Below are 23,018 nucleotides of genomic sequence, written 5' to 3'. Positions count from 1 at the left end.
ATGCAACAGGTGCATCTTTGATCTCATATGGATGTTTCTAATTAATGGCCAATCACAGTCCAGCTGTCTTGGACTCTCTGGTCAGTCAAAAGATTTTATTATCATTCCATTCTTTTCTATTCCTTGCTAGCCTTCTGATGAAATCCTTTCTTCTATACTTTTAGTATTTTTAGTATATAATTTTCTTTTCATATAAAATAATAAATCAGCCTTCTGAAACATGGAGTCAAGATTCTCGTCTCTTCCCTTGTCCTGGGACCCCTGTGAACACCACCATAGTCCTCCTCAAGAAAGAAGCATCTTTTTGGCCCTAACTCAGTAGGTAAAAGAGGGGTGGGGACAGAGGCATAAGACAAATCCCAAACCCAGTTCCTTTTACAGTAGGAATCCCTTAGGCTCATCTCAAAACATAAGTGCTTGGTTTTAAGGAAACCTTAAAGAAAATCCAACTAAAGCTAGAGACGGTGCTTAACTTGTTTATAAGAATAGGCTAGCTTCTAAAAAGATGCAGATCATTAACAAGAAAAAACAAAACACATTCTTCTGTATATTGACTTGTGCAGCTGTTTCCCTGCTAAAATATTTTAAAAACACAAACCATAGACACAGTGTAGAAGTGCATAGAAAAAAAACCTGCACCCATTTTGTTTTAACTTTGCAGTTTTGTTTGACCCTTTTTACTAGGTTGCTAATTCCTTCATTTATGTTCAGCCATTCCTAAGGAAATACCAATTCTATGTGTATGTTTATTTACTGAGAAAACTGCCATACTCCTTTACCCTAGTAAAAATCAGGTTTTGGGTGTTTTCTAGGGATATATTACAGCTCTGCTAAGTAGGTAATCTCTTAGCTCCTTGCTCTTTCCTATGACATTTTAAGTGTAGCTCCTTATGACAGGAATTACCCCATATGGTTTAAAAATATAAGAAAAAAAAAGTTCAAGACACAACCCCCCCAGAGTGAAATAATCCACTTAATCTGGATCAATCACACTGAGATTTACAAAGTTCTCGAACTTCTTGCTTTTGCTTTTATTTAGGAAGTGAAAATAAAACTTGTAACCTATAAATACAAATGCCAAGGTATTACATGAAATATCCAGGAGTACTTTATTATTTTTTAATTTCTCACAAATATTTCCTATGGAACTCAAGAAACAGGGAAATCAAAGAAATTGAGTCTGTATACAATGAAAATCAAGTTAGATACTGCCAATTTGTCAATTCATAAAAGTTTTATCTGACAAAAATGAGCTCTGAAAAGTACCACTCATTAATTTCATCAACTGCTATTTTTAACTATATTTGCATTAAGTAATCTGTGTAGAACCAGGTGTATTTAACCCACTTAACTCAGTGGCATCACAGTTTTAAAATATTTTTTGTCACCTATATATAGATATATATACAAGGCAGAGGGCCAAAAATATGAAAAAAGGTCAAATTTCACACAATGTAAGCTTTAATATTTTTTTACTTTTTTCCCCCAAATAGCAAAGCCAAGCCAGTTTTCACACTGTTTCTTTAATTTGCCAAAAACATGTAACTCCATCTATATTAAAGAAGCAGAAGAGTAAGCTTAACAGCAACTTTAATTTACGCATTTTCTTGGGGGTGGGGGAAGGGTGTATTCATTTTAGATATTACCTTACATATGTTAAAAAACGTCCACCAATAATAGGTTCACTAAATTTATTTAAAAATTGTAAAATACATCTTAAAAAAGAACATTACATTCTGCACACTGCCCTCAAAGGATGCCAGGGACATGTGAACAACCAGTCCTTTCCCCCCTTCAAAAACAAAATTTAAAAAATTACAGTGTACATAAAGCAGGGTGTTCACAATTGCTACAGGAAAAATAAAACCACATTACAATTTACTACCACTGAACAAAAATAAAATCCACTCTGCTGCTGTTTCAAAATGTCAGTGTTAGTCTTGTGCAACCTTTTCCTACCCCAAATATTTGTAATGAACTAAAACATTACATCTGGCGAAAAGCAGATTCCACTACACCTCAAATGCAGAACACCTATGAAGCAGAGGAATGTTGGCTATTTAAACAGAAGCAGATATTAAAAAAAAAAAAAGGTGCAGGACTCCTTCAGTTCTTCACTAGTCTTAGAAAAACTTTCCAGAATACTGCTTCACACTATAAAAAAGAAAAAATAATCTTGCATTAGAATCCTTCAACATCTGCATACTGCTTCACACTATAAAAGAAAAAGAAAAAAGCATGTATTAGAATGATTGACCATACATCTTACATCAATATTTACAATGGCATTCTTAAACTATCAATTTCCAAATTTCCAATACTATTTAAAGTAAATAATTTTGAAAGGGTAATGACTAATAATTATAGGCATTTAATTATTTAAAAGCACATTTAAATATTAGCAATCTAAAGCCAAACATTCAAGTAAACATTAAAAAATCCTATGACAGCCAACATGTTATTAAAGCAAAACTAGGTAAACTATGTCCAAAACTATTAATATTCAGAAGAAGAGAAAGTAATGCCAGCAAGGTGTGAAATGCTGCATAACAGCACCAATTGATTTTAACTTGTCCTGTAGAGGCATGGCCTGTGCCATATGGCAGACTGTGATTTGTTGTCGGTTATCTAAAAACAACAAAATCACTAGTCTTCCACACAGAACTAGACCAACATCCACTGAAATCTTCTATATTTTCTACAGGTTCTATATAAGTAATTACAAGTAATATTTTTCGCAGCAATTTCCACCAGAGAAATGAAAGGACTGTTTGGCCAAGGTGTCTTCCATCAAGATTAGTTTTGAGGGAATTTTCATTTTTGTTAGAACAGAGAAAAGAGAATCAAGGCAGACCTACCACTAGAGAAGTTAGGTTCTATAGTTACTTAAATCCTGTCTTCTTAAAACTATATTACAGAGAAGAGCTTTAGAATGCAGTAGTAGGAAAGTCAGTTTAAAAATGATAGTAAGGACAGCATTAAGCTTCAACTTGCCTGTTCTGCAGTAAATATTGAGCATTTTGTATCTGGTCCTGCGTTCCTGTAATAGTTATTATCCGATCTTCTGAGCCTTCTAGTGGTTCATCGATTTTGATTGAAGCTCCTGACTCATGACGTATTTGTTTGATTCTCTGGCCTCCCTTCCCAATAATAGAACCTGCCAACTAGGGGAGAAAATAAAGCATTCATTTCTTGATATAACTTTCTCTGCACAGTACTGTTCAAGTAGCTTCCATCCATTTAGTTTTATGAGTTTCAATGGAAGCTTACTCTTTTACAGCCTCAAAGCAGTCGCTGTAATGTATATTAGCAAACACAGGTGGGATAAAGTTGGAAGAACCAAGTGTTTGTAAAACCAAGTTATATAGACCATCTTTATTATTGAATATTAACAATTAAAAAAGTAGTTTGGTGCAATCTCTAAAGTCAAGACAAAACAAACATCCTTAAGAATAAACTTCCAATGATTTAGAAACACTTGCTTTATATTAAAAGTACTTATCAAGCATACCAAATACTTCTGATTTACTTACATAGCCTAAGAAAAGACTGTGACTTTTTATTTATTTATTTAAACACAATTGTAAAGCAAGTCAGCTTCACTTACATCTTTGGGAATTGTTACTTGTGTTGTGATGATGGGTCCACCAAGATCTCCATATGAACCACGGCCCCCTGTGTAAGAATAGTCTGATTTAAACACATGCATCAAGCCTCTTACTGACTAAATGAAGTGCATGTCAAAGTTCTCTATAAAAACTTACCATATCCAGAGCCACCCTCAAACTATAAGAAAAAGAGAAAGAAAAACCTTAATTAGTGAAACCAGCAGTGATTCATTAACATGTTTTCATCTCAAGTATTATACTGTTAACTTTGAGCCTATTTTATGCAAAAATCCTAACCCACAACCTTAATCTAAGTGTCATTAAAGACAAAGTGGGGAAGAGGGCAGACCGGGAACAAGAGGGCAGGGAGGAATCTCACAAGAACCTTTTAGCTAGCTCTGTTAAAATCTCTAAGAATAAGTCATTAAGATCCAGCCATACCAATTTACCAAGCAACCTTATCAATTCAGTTGGTAAACAGCTCTTGATATTGATCTATTCCTGACCCTTGAACTAAACTAGTATTCAAATCCAAAGATCAGAGTTCAGCCTTATTATTACTACCTATACAGCTCAGGAGAAATTAAAGTTTCAGTTTGAGACAAGACATTTACCTGGTAACTGTCAACCCTCCTACTCCATCTTGAGGAAAAATCAATTCAACTCTAATAACTTTATAACTTGTCTCTCTCCATTTAGACTATGCTACAATCCTTTGCATCTTAGAAGGGACAATCATGACACTTATTACTACTGTTCTGCTAAAACTATCATATAACAAATCCAAATCACTGTACTGCAGCACTCCTGACTGTTTTTATTTTTAGGACTGGTACTTGATATCAAGTGCTTAATTTGATCTAATGCCTTTTGTATGCACACACATTCATTTTAATCTTCCTGTAGAAGCAGAAACAGATGTGCACACTTCTCTAGAACTCAACTGATAACACTGAAATACAGGAATCTGTGAACTACTTGTTTGCAGAAGTTGTAATGCAATAATTTTTTCCAAAACAATAACCAAACACCTGTCAGCTTTTTAGAGCCACATCAAAATGGAAGCTATTCAGAAAAACTTATCTGTTTCTCAGCAACCTGTGTTGTGCAATCACATTGCTTAGCAATACTGACCATAATAAAATATAAAAAGAGCCTGTAGTGGAGTGCAAAATACAAAACAATGAAGGACACTGTGTAGAACTTAATTCAGAGACTGATCAGAACTGCATATTCCACACATACTCTTCTACCTATTTCTGCTGATATTTTGCCCAGGGAATCTCTTTTTTGGGCTAACTTGTAATGAACAATCATTTTCTTCATCCTTTCTGCTGCTTCCCCTCCCCAGACTACAAGACAGCAAATTAATTTGACAGCAGATGAGTAATTCTAACTGCAATGTTTATGTAAGCTAGGAACTAACATTTAATATTTGGTGGCACTTTGACATCTTCTACACAGCATAAACACTTGCTGATACCCTTTGAACTTTCCTCCCCAAACCCTCTAAGAGTAAGAAGTTTGATAAACACAAACCAAATGGAATATTTCAAATATATGGATAGATAATGCACAAGTTTATCCAGAACGATAAGTAAAGAATTACTTTTAGCATTCCTCATTTGAAACAGGGGAAAGCACAACATGATGAAGTTAAAATAAAACATAGTCCTAAATAGATGTATCTACAGGGTGCTGACAAAGCAAGAGTTACAGCAAAAGTTACAACAGAAACAGTAAAATAGGGTACAAAAGAGTACTAGAGAAAAGCTTCTCTTGGCTGTGCTGCTGCATGCTTCCATTGAGGAACATTAACTGCCTGTATAGGATTCACTGTTTATGACATAAACTGCTAATAACTTGAGTTACAATGACAGCTTTAGAGACTTTTCAGAGATGCAAGCTGCCATTAACTACATTCAATCTCAAAAAAATCCAGTTATCACTTAAACAATTCAAATTATTTTCCTCAAAAATAAACTATTAAACTAGTCAAATAAAAGCATGAGCACACTCACCAACTCTGGTGGCTGCATGTCATCACAGGCATCTACATGACACTGCATCATCTTCCAGGGACAATGTAATAGAAGAAAAAGAGGAAATTAATCCAAATTAAGTCCATGTTATGGAGACTTACAGATAACTTGGCAAACACACACAGAGCAATATAAAGAAACATTTTTCTGCACTACTTAAAACTACTACAAAGGCTCAAAAGTAAATAACAGACCAGTTACATGATTTACTCCCTTTTATTTTCACTGCTAGGGAACTGTTACTGGTCACACTTCCTTTTTCCCTTGTTTCTGTGGCATAAACACATTTTCCTCTTACACAAAGGATTCAGACAGTTAAGGGCCGAGCAAAGCTTGAACAGTTGGTTACTTGGTTTTTTTACCTCTAAGTACTGGAACTGCACTATATAGTAAAAGATGTTATTCTCAGATACCAAAATCTTCTACTTCTCTTATGCATAAAAATAAAACAGGAAAGGCATTTGATAAAACAAGTAACTGTCATTGATATATCTGTGTCACCAACAGGTCAAGCAGGAAGGAGACAGCTTCTCATATGTTATTATTTTCCATATACCTCATACAGCCAACAGCTAAACTAATAATCTACTACTGTCTAATTATATTGGAAATCCAATTACTTTTTTTTTAAAGTGTGATATATAGCATATCTTTTCTTTAGTCTTCCTTAACAAATGTTGGGAAAAAAAAATTCAACAAAATTATAAAAATACAATTTGTAGTATCCACTTCAAATTACTATTATGGCAAAGGCCTTTGCTGAGTTAAAACATGCAACATAACATGGATGACACACCAAAAAAAGGATGACATCACTGATGAATTATTCTTTAAGGAACTAAGGGACATCTCCAAATCAACTGCCCTTGACATTTTGAGGGACTTCATCTTGCTGGATGTTAACTGGAACACCACACAGCTGGTACAACCAGGGCCAGAAAATTCCTACAAACACCTGGATGACATCATGGTACAGATACTAGGGGAGCCAACTAGGAAAGGGGCCTTCCTTGAGTTGTTGCTCGTTAACAGAGAGGAGCCCAAGAGTGAAGTGGTGATTGGTGGCCATCTTGGCCACAGTGACTACAAAACAATCAAGTTTAAAATCTCTGGTGAGAGGAAAAAAAGTGCCAGCAAAACTTCAACCCTGGACATGAGGAGAGGAGACTTCAAGCTGCCCAGGGAACAAGTAAGGCCCCCGAAAAAATGCTTTGGAAGGTGCTGGGGTCCATTAGTGCTGATCACTTTTTAAGCACCACCTCCTAAGGGCACAGGCAATTCCCAAATGTCAGAAGTCAAGCAGGCAAGTCAGAAGGCCAGCTTGGTTGAGCAAGGATCTTTTTCTGGAGCTAAGGCAAAAGAGGAAGGTGTATGCCCAGTGGAAGCAAGGTCAGGAGATATGGGAAGAATACAGAGATGCTGCTTGCCCCACTAGGGAGAAAATCTGGGCAGCCAAAGCTCAACTGGAATTGAAGTTGCTGGAACTGTGGGGGACAATAAAGTTTTAAAAAATATATCAGTAGCAAAAAGGAGACCATAAATAACATTGGCCTGTTACAGGATGAAGATGGCCAGCTCACAGAGACAAGGCAAACGTCTCTAATGCATTCTTTGCCTGTCTTCAACTCGGATGACAAACCAAGGAGGTCCCAGCGCCCTGAGCTGGAGGACCATGACTGCAAGAATGATCAACTCCCAGTTAACCCTGTAGTTCAGCAGGATCTGCTGCTCCAGGTGCATCCCTATAAATCTATGCTGCCTGATAGGATTCATCCAAGAGTACCCAATGAGCTGGCTGATGTCATTGTGAGACCTCCCTCAATGATTTTTGAATGATCTTGGGAATCTGGAGAAGTCTCAGTTGACAATGGTTGTCCAAATTTTCAAGGGCAAGAAGGATGACTATGGTAACTACAGGCCTGTCGGTCTCACTTCAGTACCTGGTAAACTTATGGAGGATTATTCTGGGAGTTACTGAAAAAGACATGATAGATAATGACTATGTTACAGTCTTTGGTCACAGCTAGCACAGCTTCATGAGGTGAAGGTCCTGCTTGACAAACTTGATTTCTTTTTTGACAAGGTAACCCACCCACTTGATCAAGGGAAGCCAGTTGATGTGATCATTTTAGATTTCAGTAAAGCTTTCAATACTGTCTCTCTCAGGATCCTTCTAGACAAAATGTCCAGCTGGATAACGACATCATGCAATGGGTGGACAACTGGCTCATAGGTCAGGCACAAAGGGTTATAGTGAATGGGGTGACATCAGACTACTGACCTGTCACTAGTGGGGTTCTGCAGGGCTCCATTTTAGGGCCAGCTCTCTTTAACATCTTCATAAATGACTTGGACACAAGATTTGAAGGTATACTAAGTAATTTTGCCAACAACACTAAAGTGGGAAGAGCTATTGACTCCTTTAAAGGCAGGGAGGCCCTGCAGAGAGACCTCAACAAATGAGAGGCCATCACCAACCATATCAAGTACAACAAGGGAAAGTGCTGGATTCTGAACCTGGGATGGGACAACCCTGGATGTACAGACTGGGGAAAAAGATGTTGGAAAGCGACACCACATAAAGGAACCTGGGGGTCCTGCTTGATGGCAAGTTTAACATGAGGCAGCAGTGCCCTGGCAGCCAGGAGGGCCAATTGTGGCCCAGCATCACCAGCCAGTCAAGGGAAGTGATTCTCTTGCTCTGCTCTGCACTGGGGTGGCTTCACCTTGAGTCCTGTGTGCAGTTTTGGGTGCCAAACTAGAAGAAAGATATTAAGCTATTAGAGAGCATCCAAAGGCAGTCTATGAAGATGGCTAAGGGTCTTGAGGGGAAGCCATATGAGGAACAGCTGAGGTCATGGGAGAAGGGAAGACTGAGGTGATACCTCATTGCAGTCTACATCTTCTTTAAAAGGGGAAGTGGAGGGGCAGCACTGATCTCTTCTCGGGTGACCAGTGACAGGACCCAAGAAGACAGCACGAAGCTGTGTCAGGGGAGGATACCAGGAAAAGTTCTTCACCCAGAGGGTGGTTGGGCACTAGAAGCCAGGGCACTGGTCACAACCCCAAGGCTGCCAGAGCTCAAGAAGCATTTGGACAATGCTCTCAGGCACAGGGTGGGATTGTTGGGGTCTCCTGTACAGAGCCAGGAGTTGGACTCAATGATCATTGTGAGTCCCTTCTAACTCAGGATATTCTGTGATTCTATGAAAATATAAGTGCTCCTTTAAAAATGGTTCCTAAAATATTAGGCGCATACAATTTTCTTCTCTACAGACTCATTTGTGCTAGTTACTACTGGTAACCAATGCAAATTAAATCAAAACCAAATACAACACTGACTGGATTAGACAAAATGATTAGTATTAATAAGAATTTATTGCCTTTAGCATGCAATTGAAAAATATGCATGCAATACTAACTGATGGGAAAATCCTTGGCCCAGAAGAGTGAAAATTGAAATTTTGGTAATTTTAGTATTTATGTAGATGTGTCAAACATATTTTCTTCCCTTTCTCTTCTTTGACATGCTCCTTAACATCAAGTCTCTTAAAACATAAAGTATGTTTAATATTTTTTTAGGGTATGTACCTTTATTGAAGTCCTAATACAGACACATGTATATACACAGACACACACATATATATAATGATTTAGCAGTAGAAATCATTTGAATGAGAAAAACCAGATGAGGTGTCTGAACATACACTACAACAGACACTGATTTAGCTCTTGTTCAACTCCAATTTAAAAATACTTTGAAAGCATTAGGCATAGGCCATTATAACAAAAAAAAAAAAAAGGGGAAGTGGAAGATTAAACAGCTTTATATGTACTTCTCCACCTTATTTTTTTCCCTGGTATGTTTTTGTGCATTTGTCTATCTAAAGCACCCATGGGGATGGGGGTGTTAAAAAAAAATAGCAGAAATGCATTTGTGTTTTCTCAGCTATCAAAATAGCTGTCATGGCCCATAGGCATTTAGTACTTACAACCGAAAATATATACCACTGTAAATAAGAGAAACAATGCATGTATGTTTTCCAGTAAAATGGTTCAGAATAAATGATATATATATATATACACACACAATTATTTTTTCCTCCCATCTTCAACTTTACAAGACTGCCAGTCTTGTTACATCTCAAAAAAGTCAAGTTTCACCATCCAGTCTTGGTTCACCATCTTACAAGTCTGAACTTTCTCATTTTTAGAGAAGAGATCTGGCAGAAAATGAGGATTTCTGAAGATTCAACATCTCCAAGATGTTGGTCTGAAAAGACTATTCTTGCCTTTTAATGTATTTATGTAAAATGGCAGTCCTGCTCTCTGAAATTAGCCTTTCCCATGCATTACTTCACAAATCACAAGGATGTTAGTTTACTCTAAAGGTTTCACTACAGAATGGTTTCTATGTGAAATGTATAGTAGCTCAAGACCTTATATTTCTGGTATGACACTTTCAGTTTTAGCCTCACAATCCATGGAAAGATTTTTCATGTGCTTATACAATTAAGGATACTGGGACTATGGCTAGCCAAAAGTAGAAATTAAATAAGATCTGTGTCAGAAAGCAGTCCTCATTGTAGGCTGTCTATGAAACTCATGCATAAAGCAGCCAAAGCCACGAGCAGCTCCACTGTGAAGAGGAAGAAATAGAATTGCTTTTCAGAACGTGGAAAACAAGCAAGCAGAGATGACTCCTATTTATTTGTAGAAACTCGTGTCAAGAAAGCCAAGGTCAACCTGATCAAAGTCAGACTAGAGTTCAAATAGATTTCTCTATTCTAAATGGAATGAAACAGAACTAGAACACACTATTGCCCCAAGCTGAAGACTGTTCTCAACCACATACCCAAGGAAGGGCAGATTGCTCTGTTTATATGCCCTGACATTGGTTTTACCAGATGCTAATAAGAAAACACAAAGCCCAAGCTTTGAAAACATGAAAATACAAAGAAGTGCTCTTAGAGGTCTAGTTCATAACTCCTAGTTTCTTAAGATTCTCAGTAGCATAAACAACTTGCTATTTTTAATGTTGTGGGTTTGTTTACTTCTTTTTTGGGAGGGTGGGGGTGGTTTGTTTGGTTTTAGTAATTTCAAATGCAAGTCTTTAATTTTAGTATTTCTGCTAGGCTTCCAGTGCCTCAATTGTGACATTGCTTCAATATGTTCTTCCGGTATGTGTTACTGGAAGTAATTGCCTCTTCCTCCCAGGAGGCACCAATGTGTAAATCTCATTTAGGTAGCCCATTTCATAGTTCCTCTACTTTCTCTTCCATTTATTTAAAATAATCTCATCTAACCTGTCATCTTAAAGAATGTGCCAAACAGAGCCAGAAGAGGTAAAAACAAGAAAAAAAAAAAAAAAAAAAAAAAAGAGAGATTGTTAACCAGAGGTTTACCTCCCAGATACCTAGAATTTCTCTTCCCAGGAAAGGGGATACAATAAATTACTACCAGGAAGTCATATTTCAGAGTACAACATGGAAGAATATCTTTACTCATTTTTTAATTCTCCTCACCACCCAACATGGTTGAAACGTATCTAATTTCATTTAAAATTCATCTTATCAGTGGTCCTGGCTCCAAAGCATTTGAAATCATAGTAGATTTTTTTCAGATATAAATTGGCATAAAGAACTGAACTGAAAAAGCAATTATCTGCCAGACCAACTAGATCCCTTTAAAGATATTATTCATGCTCTCTTAAATTTTGTAAACATTTGTTGGAAAACATTGTTCTGACATGCTTTCTTAATCTGAACAGCCTACCAATTTCTATTTCTGTCATCCTGATTTACAAGTAACAGTCTACAAGAAGGTCTGTGTAATTAAATCCTGAAGGGACTGTGCTCTACCAACTTTCTATTCCATTATTGATGGTAGGCAGGGAAAAACAATCAACCAACCAAACAAAATCCCACAAACTAAAACCACACAGCAGATCACATCCCAAATACTCTTTACACCTCCAACAGTTGTATTCTTGGGGAGACCATTTGTATAGCCAAAAGATTGTGGAGATATCAAAGTTTATCAGAGGCACACATGTTCCACACTTAAATGTATGTATTCAAGAAGTTTCCTCAAAGTGCTAACTGTATTTACTAAGCAAAATAAATTTTAGCCTCCTACCATTCCATCGTAACGGTCTCCAGGTCTACCTCTTCGGTCATAAGACATAAGATCTCTAAAATGAGAAAAAGCAGCAGCATATGACTCATGTTATGAACTAGTTTATATATTCTAATTCAAGTTTTAACAATTTGCACACAATTATGAATTTCTAAATGCTTTAGCCTAGTTCTGAATGACATAAAGTTACAGAACTACTAGTCCTGGTAATACTGTAGAAATAATTAAATTCAAATGCTTTCAAAATTTTCTGGTGCAATACACACTCAATTCTGAATAACTACTAGCAACACGGAGTGTGAAACAAGTCCTGGAAACATGAACACAATTCAGTAAATGTTACTCAACTTGTACAATGCATTTATGCAACAGCTTACCCGCCACGAGGAGGTGGTGGAGGAGGAAGAGGAAGATTACGAGCTCTGCTGCCACCTCTGCCACCACGGCCTGGTGGAGGCGGTGGAGGTCCTCTGCGAGGGCTCATATCATCATAATCTCTTCTTGATGGAGGCATAGGTCGTCCCCCACGACCAGGAGGCATTCGATCAAAGCCTCCTCTTCCACGCATGGGAAAGCCCACTGGCCGTCCCCTTCTATCATCAAACATCATTGTGAAGCCACCATAGTCATATGTTTCATCATAGAAATTTGGATCATAAGGCTGGGCTCGTCCTTTAATTGGAGACTAAGACACACAAAAACAAAAATAACACCCCTCCCACCAGTTAGCACTGATGCAACTATATTTCATTAAATTAATATAATAAATATATAAATATGAATTTATACATGCTGAATATGTTCTTTATTTCACAATACTCATAAGCAAGGCAGGGGGAGTGATAGACTTCCTGAGAGCTTATCTATGATAGAGAAATTGCTGTTATCGATGGGTGGCACATACGTTTCTCTCACTTCCTCCCTAATTAAAATTTTCTTATTTTATGGATATGTAAAGCATGACTAAGTCTCTTGGTACCAAAAATGTCTTCCCCAATAAGGTACACTCCAATTCTAGCAAGCAGGAACAATTTCAAAGGGTGCTAACAGTCCAATGCTTATTTTGTTACTGGAGAACAGGCAATGAATTAAAAATAGAAATGGAAAGATATAATTTTCCAGCCAAATCATCCTGACTTTCATAAACACCAATGAAAGAATAAGTTTAAGACACATTACCTCAGAGATAAGATCCAAGATAATCTTGATACATTCCACAACTCTATCAGGTTTTCCACCAATAAGCACCACTCTATCAGTGGAATGAGGACAACATTCTTGAAATAGCTTAATGGTGGTTTGAGTATTCTGTTGAATAGAAGAAAAGCAACCCCCAAATTTTTCAAACAGAAGTATTTTAAACAATTTTATGAACTTATTGAAAACAAAATGGGTAAGACACACACTAAAACATTTGAAAAGAAACAGTCAAACAAATCATTTAACTTCCAGTCACTTTAAGTGAATGCTTGGCTTCCAAGTTCTTACAACAAATTTAATCTTAAAATATTATATTTTTAATACCCGCGCAATGGCGCCAGCTGGTATGAAATGCTAGTGAAAAATTTAGATTGTTGAAGTCTTTTAATTATGGCTCATCTACACGGTTATTTAATCAAATACAAGCAAAAGGGCCACATATTCATTATAACCTTACAGGTTATATAAGCCTTCATATCTCATAAAAACATGCTTTGGATGCAAGACAGCAATGTTGCAAGGATCATGTCTATTCATCTTGCCTTTCCCTCATTCCACACAAATAGTAAGTTATGCCTAAACGGACCTGGAATTGCCTTTGATGCAATGTGAGGAAAGGACAGAAAAGAACACTCTAGACTGATAGAGACCACTAGCTTTTTAAGACAAAACCTCATTCCTTCATAAAGGAAAAAATGGCCTTTGAGGAAGTGAAAGTTAAAATATCCAAAAACTAAACAAACAAAATCCTAAGAAAACTCCACCATACGTTTTAATAACAATATTCAAACATCTATTAAATTATCATTAAATAGCTTATGGAGATCTATTCACACTAAATAGTTTTCCTTGTCTAACACCATCGATATAACCTATTTAGCAGTTCCTGATGAATGGCATTTTAATTTTAAAAAGTATCCTTTATTTATAAAGATTACTGCTAATACACTTAAAAGCTTTATAAGTAGTTCTGGGCTCTATCACCAACCGCTACTTCATGTATGAAATATGTTCTTAAGGATCTCATAGATCATAGATGAAGCTTACACTCACAGCATATGAACACAAAAAACCAATTTGTTTATAGAATAAAAGCAGAATCTGAAAAGAATAGGAAACAGTACCTCTCTGAGTTCTTTGATTTTAGCACCCTTGACACCAATAATTCCTCCTGCTAGACTTTGGTGAATTAGAAGTCTTAATTCACAGTCAAAGTCACTACCTTTGTAGTGCTGGTACTGTAAGATGCATACAAGAATAAAATATTAGTAAGGGGAAAAAATAATTGAAAAATACAAATACTAATTTTGATTTTCTTTTTTAAGATTTTTCTCCAAACAGCATGGTATGACTTAATTTACTGCTGAACTGTAATACTTTATTTACTATTAGAAAAAAAAAACAACACATTTTTAAGTAATTTGTCTCAACACAAGGTGATGTCAAATTAGCTTTCTTTCTTTATTTTATTATTATTGCTGTTGTACAGAATTTTAATATATCCAACAGCACAACACACTTGATTACCATGTAAAGGCAGAATGGAAATTACAGTAGAGCTACTTTAAATCAGGAACTAGTCAGGAAACAGGTGGTTTGAAGGGAAGGAGGCTGTTCCAAATATTATTCTTTTAAGAAATTTTCTCTGTCCCCTATTAAAAAAACGCCAACACATACATTGAGAGCTATAGGTCTTCTTTCAAAAAAAAGGCTAGGTTTTACTTTCTATTTTAATATATTAAAAATAGGACACAATCATCTAGAATTATCTTGTTTTAAAATCTAAATTTATACCTCTGAAAAAGAAACCTAAGAGACATACCTCTTCCAAAGTAGGGATAATCTTCTTCAAGATTTCTCCAATCGTCTCTGTATCTGCACTTATACTCAAGATACTGTTAAGAGGCCATAGTGTCAGAAAACATAGAGAAGGTGGACAGTAGCAGAAATAAGTTTATTATTCATAATCATACACAAAATTCTAACAAGACTGACTACACAGAAGACCTTACAATTAATATTCTCCATTTAAAGTAAACCTGTTCACTGGATTTACAACACATGCATCTTTGTTTATGTCCAATACATATGCATGATGAATATAAGAATTTAAGGCTAGGCAGGCCTTGCAGAGAGAGCAAAAGAATTCACGAGAGCTTTTGGAAGGGCTCAGACAGATTAACCAGGCAAGAAATTGACGCAAAACTAAAGTATGAGTGAATATTCATTTCCCCTGCCACCACTAATTTAGTATACGCTTAACATTACATTGGTAAAACTAGCACACCTTTTTATAGAAAAGGTGAGGATATGTAAGTAGTCAACATTATATCTGGAGTAAGGTCGACATACCAGTTAGAAATTAGATTACTAATGGGCTCTGCAAAAAATGCAACATAAATACAAGGGGGAAAACCCCAAAACAAAAAACCAACCCCACAAACAAACAAAAATATAACACAAATGAGAAGTGAAGAAAAGTGAACTAGAGTTAGTATTTCAGCAGAAATAATTATGAATGGACAATGCTGGGGAGAGAAAGGTGGGCCACAAAGACCAGAGCAAGAGACTCCTGAAACAATTTGATTTATAATACAGTAAATATACAACACTTGAAGCTGTGCTCTTTCAATTGAAATAAAATTAGTGGATTGTTTGGGTGGCCAACTCACGTAAAAATTCAGTGACAAAAAGACTTAATGGGGAAAATAAGACAGCAAACTTTAAAAAAAACAATACACGGTCTATAAGGGGATACTATTTATATCAAAGGCAGGTAATAAAACACATTTCTCTCTTTCTAATCAGGCAGTGAGGCATAAACTGTTGGGACATACCGCTCAGGGCCACTGCTGTCTGGGACTGAAACACTTGCATTGTACTGCATTGGTCATTGGCGTTCGTGGATGTTGGCATTGGGCATGGGCATTCAATCAGTAGTTGTCAAGTATGGTACCCGTTTGGCAACAAGCACATTTTTGGGCATAGCCAACCAGGGTTTTCACATGGGCGTTCAGGGGCGGATGGGCCAACGTCATGGTGGGCAACGCAGGGGCAAGTCGATCCAGTACATGGGTAACGGAGATATATGGCCAAAAAAACAAGGAGAGGGAAAAGGGGGAAAAGCAATAAATTTTAATTTAATACAAACTATACTTATTACTTTCAGTTAATGAAGCAAGCGTAAGTTGCTTTGAAGACTAACACAATAATGGATTGCTACATCAAATGTGACTTAACAGTATGGATCTTCACAAGTTACGTTATCTGACTAAACTACATTTTACTTTTAACAAGGATGTTTCAGTAGCAGGCTGGCTCATGAAGGTAGACACAAAAACTGTTGAGATGCATATTATTGAAACCTTGAGCAAGTTGGGAAAGTTAGTATTCCAGACCAGTTAAATTATCTGGAGTAAAGGGATGTGTTTATTTACTTAAACAAACAAACAAAACCACTAGCTGCCAAAGTTTGTTGGCATGATTCCTGACCATTTCAGCTTAATCCTCAATTCTAGTTGCAATAGTTTGTGAACTTAGATGGAACTGATTCTGTGATGATATATTAGCAAATATTGTGTTGAACACAGTCTTGCTTGAAAAAAACCGTAGCTGATCCTAAGTAGAGGAGTGTAAACAAATGGAATTTAAGAAGCATTGCCAAGTTTTATAAATACATAACATTTACACTGGATGTGTGTCTAATCACAAGAGTCAACCCACATAAAATACGAATAGCTAAGTAAGTTATGACCATTTAAAAATTCTTGCAAGTAAAATAAAATACTTCTTTACTGTTCTATACCTGTACCTAAATCATGCAACCCTAACATCAATGGTTTTGTGCTTTATGTCCACACTGTTAAAGCAAAAACAGATGGACCATTATGTTTTGGGATTTTTTTTTTAAAGGAAGTTCAAAAATTCTTTTATCGCTGGCTTGAGCCAGCCACCAGAGATAGTTTTCAATAGCACTATAATGGATTCACATAAATGGGAAATGGTATAGTTACAGGTTTTAAGTTTTACCAGTATTTCTAATAAGAGATGTTAACTCATGTAATGGTGTAATTTAGAGGAACCCTGTTTGAAAGCAAAGAGGTTTAACATAAACCTCTTCTCCCACATGACTTGAGCTGGGCTTCAATTAAAACACAAATTGAAAAACTAAAGTTATCTTCTCCAACAATCATTACAAGTGACTTATTAGATTACTGTTGTCTAGGTTTGAATTTCTCAAATTCTAGAAATGTATGCAATCAAGTTTTCAATGCAGTGCCCTGGAAGAATTTGTGTTAAATTAATTCAAACTCATGTATACTCACATCTGTACGAAGTGCCTTAATATTTTTGCCACCTTTTCCAATCACTGCTCCAGCATTCTGGAAAACAGTTTTCAGAATTTACATTAGGCTAAAAACAGCACAGACTGTTTTTTTGAACCAAAGACTAAGAACAACGTATCTATTTCTGCATTACCTTGTGGGGTGCATTTAAGGGTGGGGTGAGGCTTGTTTCCTTTTGAAAGGTTCAAATTAAATCAAAACACTGATGTGATTTTATCATGAGGAAAAAAAAGGTAAAAAAAGATCAATGCAGAAATAAAAATACTCAGTAATATTTTTTCAATTTTAAATTTAAGTTTCTAGGCAATTCTGCTTATATTCTCATAGAATCATAGGTGGACAAGCAGATTAATAAAAAACTGGTTGGATGATTGGTAATAGTTAATGGATCTTATTGCACCCTGAGGCTGGTAAGAAGTGGGGTACCACGGAGGTCTGTCCTGGGATCTGTCATGTTTAAACACAGAATGATTTGGGTTGGAAGGGACCTTAAAGATAGATGATCTAGTTCCAACCCCCTCCCCCCCATGGACAGGGATGCCACTCGCTAGATCAGGTTGCTCAGGGTACAACCATCTCATAGTTAGAATATGACTGAAAAAAAAAAACTTACAGGTTTCCATGCATGTTATATAAGTCAACAGCTTTGCTAGTTTATTTGATCACTTTTTTAATGTTTGCAAATTTCACTTTCCCACTCCAAACATTTGAGCAAATGCTACTTTTGACTGAAGCCTACGTAAAACTGATCACTCAGGTAGGTACAGTCTGAAGAATGTAAAACCAATATACACAATTGCTAATCTCTAGTTGCTAAAATCAAGAGGAATAAACTCAAGATATTCAAGAGGGGAAATTGTAAAACTAATTTTTTACCAGGCTATTTCAAGAACTACATGCAAAATTATTACTTTTACTATGCAGTTCATACATGATGCTAACAGTGCTAAAAATATTTTGCAGCACTCGACTATTCATTAGAAATGCCATGTAGAGTTAAGGTAACATTCCCCTACCCTAAGACAAAAGACTGAATTACTTCAGACAGCACAAACATCTGCATCAACTGGAAATACTAAAGGAGATTCATAAATAGCAGTTTTACTATTTATACTAGTCAATGAAGCAATTGCAAGCCATGAAACATTACTCTCTTATATTTCCTACTGTTGATATTGATAGATTTATTAAATCTGGAGAAATTACTAAAATCTTGAGGAAGTTCTCATCTTGTCTCATATTTAATTTACAATTAAAAGCTGATCATTTTCTAAACTGCTTGCTTTCTAAAGACTAATACACAGTCATTCCCTTGGAAACAATTATGTTCTATTCAAGCATGAGAAGCGGCTTATCATTTCTATGTCTTTATTTTTTCAATAAGTACATTTTTTTAAAATCAAAGAAGTCCCATAGATTGTTAGACTCACCCTTGAAACAAATTATTGAAGATCGCAATACACTTCTACTGTCATTCATGCACACAAGTATTTCTAAATAAATTTTAAATAAAGCACAAGTTCTTTCTAAACATACACTGTCACCACTGTCTTAAGCAATGGTATAAGCAGGAACATAGCAATACTAAGAGCATACTTTGCTTTGAAGCAAAATGCGCAATTCAACCATTTCATCTGTATTCCGAGACCTTTTGAAGGCCTGTTCTTCTTCCATATCTTCTGCAGGACGTTTGCCTGTAGACAGGTCCATAGGGGGAAAGCACAAATGTATATTTAACTTTCTAAGTCATGATAAAACTGTATATCAAGCTGTGCACTGTATTCCTAGTGAAGCATTCCCTCCCATTAGCCCAATGCTAATTTCTGACATCTACCCTGAGCACCTATAGGACAGAAACAGGTTTTTACTTCATCAGTCTACATATCAATTAATAAGTGAAGACTTATTCAAATCTATAAACTACAGCTGAAATGCAAATTTTTCAAACTTTGTGAAAAAATAACACTGTTTGCAACAGTGCTGCATCACCTACTTAGTATTTCTTTTACAACTAGGAAAACCTTAAAGCACAAAAGATTAAAAGTAGCTTGTCCAATACTGAAATACTGGTGAAACAGTAGGAAAGCAGTATTTATCGTCACTTTAAAAAAATGGCCTGAATCAATACTAATGCTCTAACTCTTCTTCACTAATTATGTCCAAAAGGTTTTTCATTTAGCTAATATTTAGAGATATTTCACATATATATATATACATTCCCTCAAACTAACAACTGCTATAAATTAAATACAGTAACAGATATGCCTAACAGTATCTTTATGTGATCACGTTGTCCATACAAATACTGAGCATTTAGCTATCAAATATTTTCAAATCTTTCCTTATAACTTTTAGTTACTTATACCATGACTAAAATACTCCCAAAGAAAAATTACATATTCATGATACAAAAATTACATAAAACCACATGGGACATTTAAAAATTGAAAGATTAAATGAAGCATTTGATACAGTTAAAGCATTTCAAAACAGTTAGAAACATCAAGACTCAAAAAGTTTCCCTCCTCCCAAAATAAAATAGCCCTTTAAAAAAATTTACCATTTGTCTCTGTGTTGGTAAAGGTTTCCTCCTGTTGTTCAGTCTCCATTACCTTTTATTCTTAGGAGTGAAGATAAAATCTGTTGCAGAATAAAAAAAAAAGAGCTAGTACATTATTTTGTGGGGGAAAAGGTTAATTGTACATCATACTAATGGGAAAAGCAAGAAGAAATGCCTGCTTTTAGAGTTTACCAGGTTTATATATACTTGCAGAGCAAACCCAAGTGTTCTGGGCAGGATCAAAACCCTACTGCTTTACAACTGAAAATGAGGTTTGACCTGAGATTTTGTGGCAAAGGTTTTCTTTATAAATGAAAAAACAAGACCAAACACATCACTAAGAGGAGAAATAATAATCAAGTACAAAGGTTTATAGACACACAATTGCACTCTGAATTATTTCAACCTTGCTCATTTTCAAGCATTTGCTAGTTTTAAGCAATCACATTTATTGACAATGACTTTCAAATATTTAAAGTGAATAATTATCTGGGTCCTACTTTTAGGATGTTATATACCATATCTTGAATTTCCTTTTTAGGAGATGCTATGTTTCAATATACTAATTGTTTAGTTCTAAATTTAGACTCAACAATTTAGACCAAAAGTTATAAAAATGTTGGCGATTAGACATTTTCTATCAACTTACTAGCATGCCTTCCATCAATATAACAGATGAACAAAACATTACACACAAGCCACACTTGAAAAATTCTGTTAAAAATAGCACACTATCATGTATAACCTCTGCATACATGTATGAAGAATCTCAAAAGCAGAAAAATTTTTTTGACTTTGTGAAACAGGTACCTCTTACAAGATCTGGTTTTGCTAAATCCACGACTTAAGGATACTTGTAAAACAAATTAGAAGTCAGGCAGAATAATTTTGCACCTTATTAAAAAATTAATTTGTACAGATACAGCCAAACAAAGAACGTTATTTTCCTTCCTTTGGATTTTATTGGTCAACTTTCACAGCCTGAACAAATGGTTGATATACATATCTACAAAGAAAAAGTGAGGTATGTTTAATTTTTTAAAGCATCCTTTTTATTATCCGTTAATTTGTAAGTTACCCTATTTTTGCAGGCTAACAGCAAGCACTGCCGGTAGGTATGCACTCTTTTACAGTCGCTGCTGAGACACCACCTCCCCAGCACATGCTAGTATTTCCAGGCCCCTAATTTGAGCTAATAGAAAAAGCACCGCCTAAAGAATAGCCAAGTGTCGAAACAGACGCCGTTAGAACGCAGGGATGGGGGCAGGAAGATAAATTTCACCAGGTTCAAATGGTTAACCCTTCCAGACCCCATTCTATTTACGACCCTCCCAAAAATTTTAGACCTGCCGGGGGAAGAAATGTAATATACTGTTCAGGACAAGATGCTCTCGACTAGTTGCTGTGCTCTTTTGTGCAAATCGAGTTTGCAGGATTAAATTCGCTAACGCAAAATTTTTAAAAACATCTAAAGAACAAAGCAGTCACGGACATGAGTAGAGGGTTGGGAGATGCCGGTGTGTCTCTGCCCCGCTCCCTCCGGGACTAAGGGCCCTTCCCGCCCGGACGCCTCCCTTTCCACAGCCCACGCGCCAATCTGCTCAGGCTGACATTCACCTTTACCCCTCGCACAGCTTTTAAAACCAGCCAGCCGCCGAGCGCTCGAAATCCCAGCTCGCGCCCTAGGTGGGAGGGGGAAAAGGCGCCGTTACATAACCCCACAGCCCGAGACCCATCTCCGCGGTGGCAGGGACCAGCAGAAATGGCGGCCACTGTGATAGCGCCTACCCACTGCTAGGCGGAGCCCTGAGCCGAAAAACCACCACCACGCGGTCACAAGATTTCCCCCACTCCGACCAGAGAGACACAAAGGAGGCACTCAGAACCCCTCATCCCAGCTCAAGCAGGGCCGACAGAGCGCAACAGCCCTGCCACGAGAACTCTGGCATGGCCCCTAAAAGCAGGCTCTGCTGCAGAACGCTCCCCAATCGTTTCGACACGGCTGCTTCCGCACAGGCCGCAGCAGAGTGCCCTCATCTTCCTCTCTGCCCACCATAATTACCAAAAACTCACCCCATCCACAGCTACCCTAGGTAGGTGCCAGAAAAGGGCGGCGACCGCCCCCCCCCCAGCCTTAGCACGCACCCGCTAGTGCGACCAGCCTCCACCACATCGCCACTCCGGGAACGGCACCAGTTAGGCCGCCGTGCTCGCACTAAGGCCACCGAAGCGCGACGGGTGAGACACAAATCATCCTTTACACCCTTCCCTTAGGGTAGAGGGAGACCCTTGTGTCCGAAGGTTACACAAAACCACTCCACATTAGCTAAGGAGTCATACTCCCGGCCCCCTCCTTCTCCACGCAGCAGTTCCTAGACCCACTCAATTCCGCCGCCCAGCGCAGTCTCTGCAAGAGTCCAAGAAAATCCTGGGGCCCGGCGACGACAGGCTGCCCGTGTTTTTGTGTCACACAACAGGGTTGGGAGGGGTTCGATCAACAGCTTAGTTTCCTTCAAGCCGGCTTAACCCATCCCCCCTACCCCACCCCCAGTGCAAGCAACACCCCCTCTGAACCGCGCTTACCTGCACGCACCACGTACAGGAGAGAAAGGCGAACAACTCCTACTACCAACACACATCCACCAGCACCGCCAAATGACTGGCCCAACCACCTCGTCTCCTCCCCCTGTGGGAGACCCACTACGGCCCCGTTGGGTAAGGCAGCTGCCCATCAGGGCAGGGATGGCCTCTAGTTCGCCCCGCCCTCCGTGTGGACCACGGACAGAAAGGCCTAAGTAATCACGAGAAGAAGAGCACTATCCATCCTACACCGCTGCAGTGTGCCTGGGTTGTTTGTTTGTTTTACCTGCTTGACGGGGGCCACGAGAAGTGCGGCAAGAACAGTGGAGACAATAGAAGGCAGCGAAGGAGAGCGACCGCTGAGGTTTTTTTGAAAAAAATGGCGTCCGTGAAAAGTCCGTCTTGTGCTTGTTCCTTAGTACTGGAGGAGGCGGGGCAGTGTTCTTGCGATACTTAAAGCCGCGCGTGGCGCCACACCTCCTATTGGCTGTTGAGTTGCGCGGTGTTTTTGGGGTTGTGTACAGAGGGCAGGTGTCTTTTCGTC

General features: G+C 37.6%; 1 protein-coding gene across 11 annotated transcripts; it reads right to left on the bottom strand.

The window, feature by feature from the left end:
* Positions 1–1,085: 1,085 nt before the first annotated feature.
* LOC132086125 (heterogeneous nuclear ribonucleoprotein K) lies at positions 1,086–22,893 on the bottom strand. Of its 11 annotated transcripts, none has more exons than XM_059491590.1 (15): positions 22,761–22,893; positions 19,895–19,974; positions 18,931–19,028; positions 17,314–17,370; positions 15,826–15,869; positions 14,811–14,883; positions 14,113–14,226; positions 12,968–13,096; positions 12,166–12,473; positions 11,789–11,843; positions 5,630–5,680; positions 3,765–3,786; positions 3,608–3,690; positions 2,995–3,164; positions 1,086–2,215 (listed from the first exon to the last, which is right to left on the bottom strand). In XM_059491590.1, exons 2-15 carry the CDS (start codon positions 19,941–19,943, stop codon positions 2,182–2,184), a joined length of 1,287 nt encoding a protein of 428 aa, XP_059347573.1. In that variant the 5' UTR covers positions 19,944–19,974; positions 22,761–22,893; the 3' UTR covers positions 1,086–2,181. The 11 variants fall into 11 exon arrangements, with proteins under 11 accessions (XP_059347573.1, XP_059347569.1, XP_059347572.1 ...); XM_059491586.1 differs by having other exon boundaries at positions 18,931–19,041; positions 19,896–19,974; positions 22,761–22,884; XM_059491589.1 differs by lacking the exon at positions 22,761–22,893 and adding an exon at positions 22,478–22,615.
* Positions 22,894–23,018: the final 125 nt, after the last annotated feature.

This window comes from Ammospiza nelsoni, chromosome W (assembly GCF_027579445.1).
Source record: "Ammospiza nelsoni isolate bAmmNel1 chromosome W, bAmmNel1.pri, whole genome shotgun sequence".
In the NCBI taxonomy this organism is placed as follows: Eukaryota; Metazoa; Chordata; class Aves; order Passeriformes; family Passerellidae; genus Ammospiza; species Ammospiza nelsoni.
This window is presented reverse-complemented; position numbering and strand designations above follow the sequence as displayed.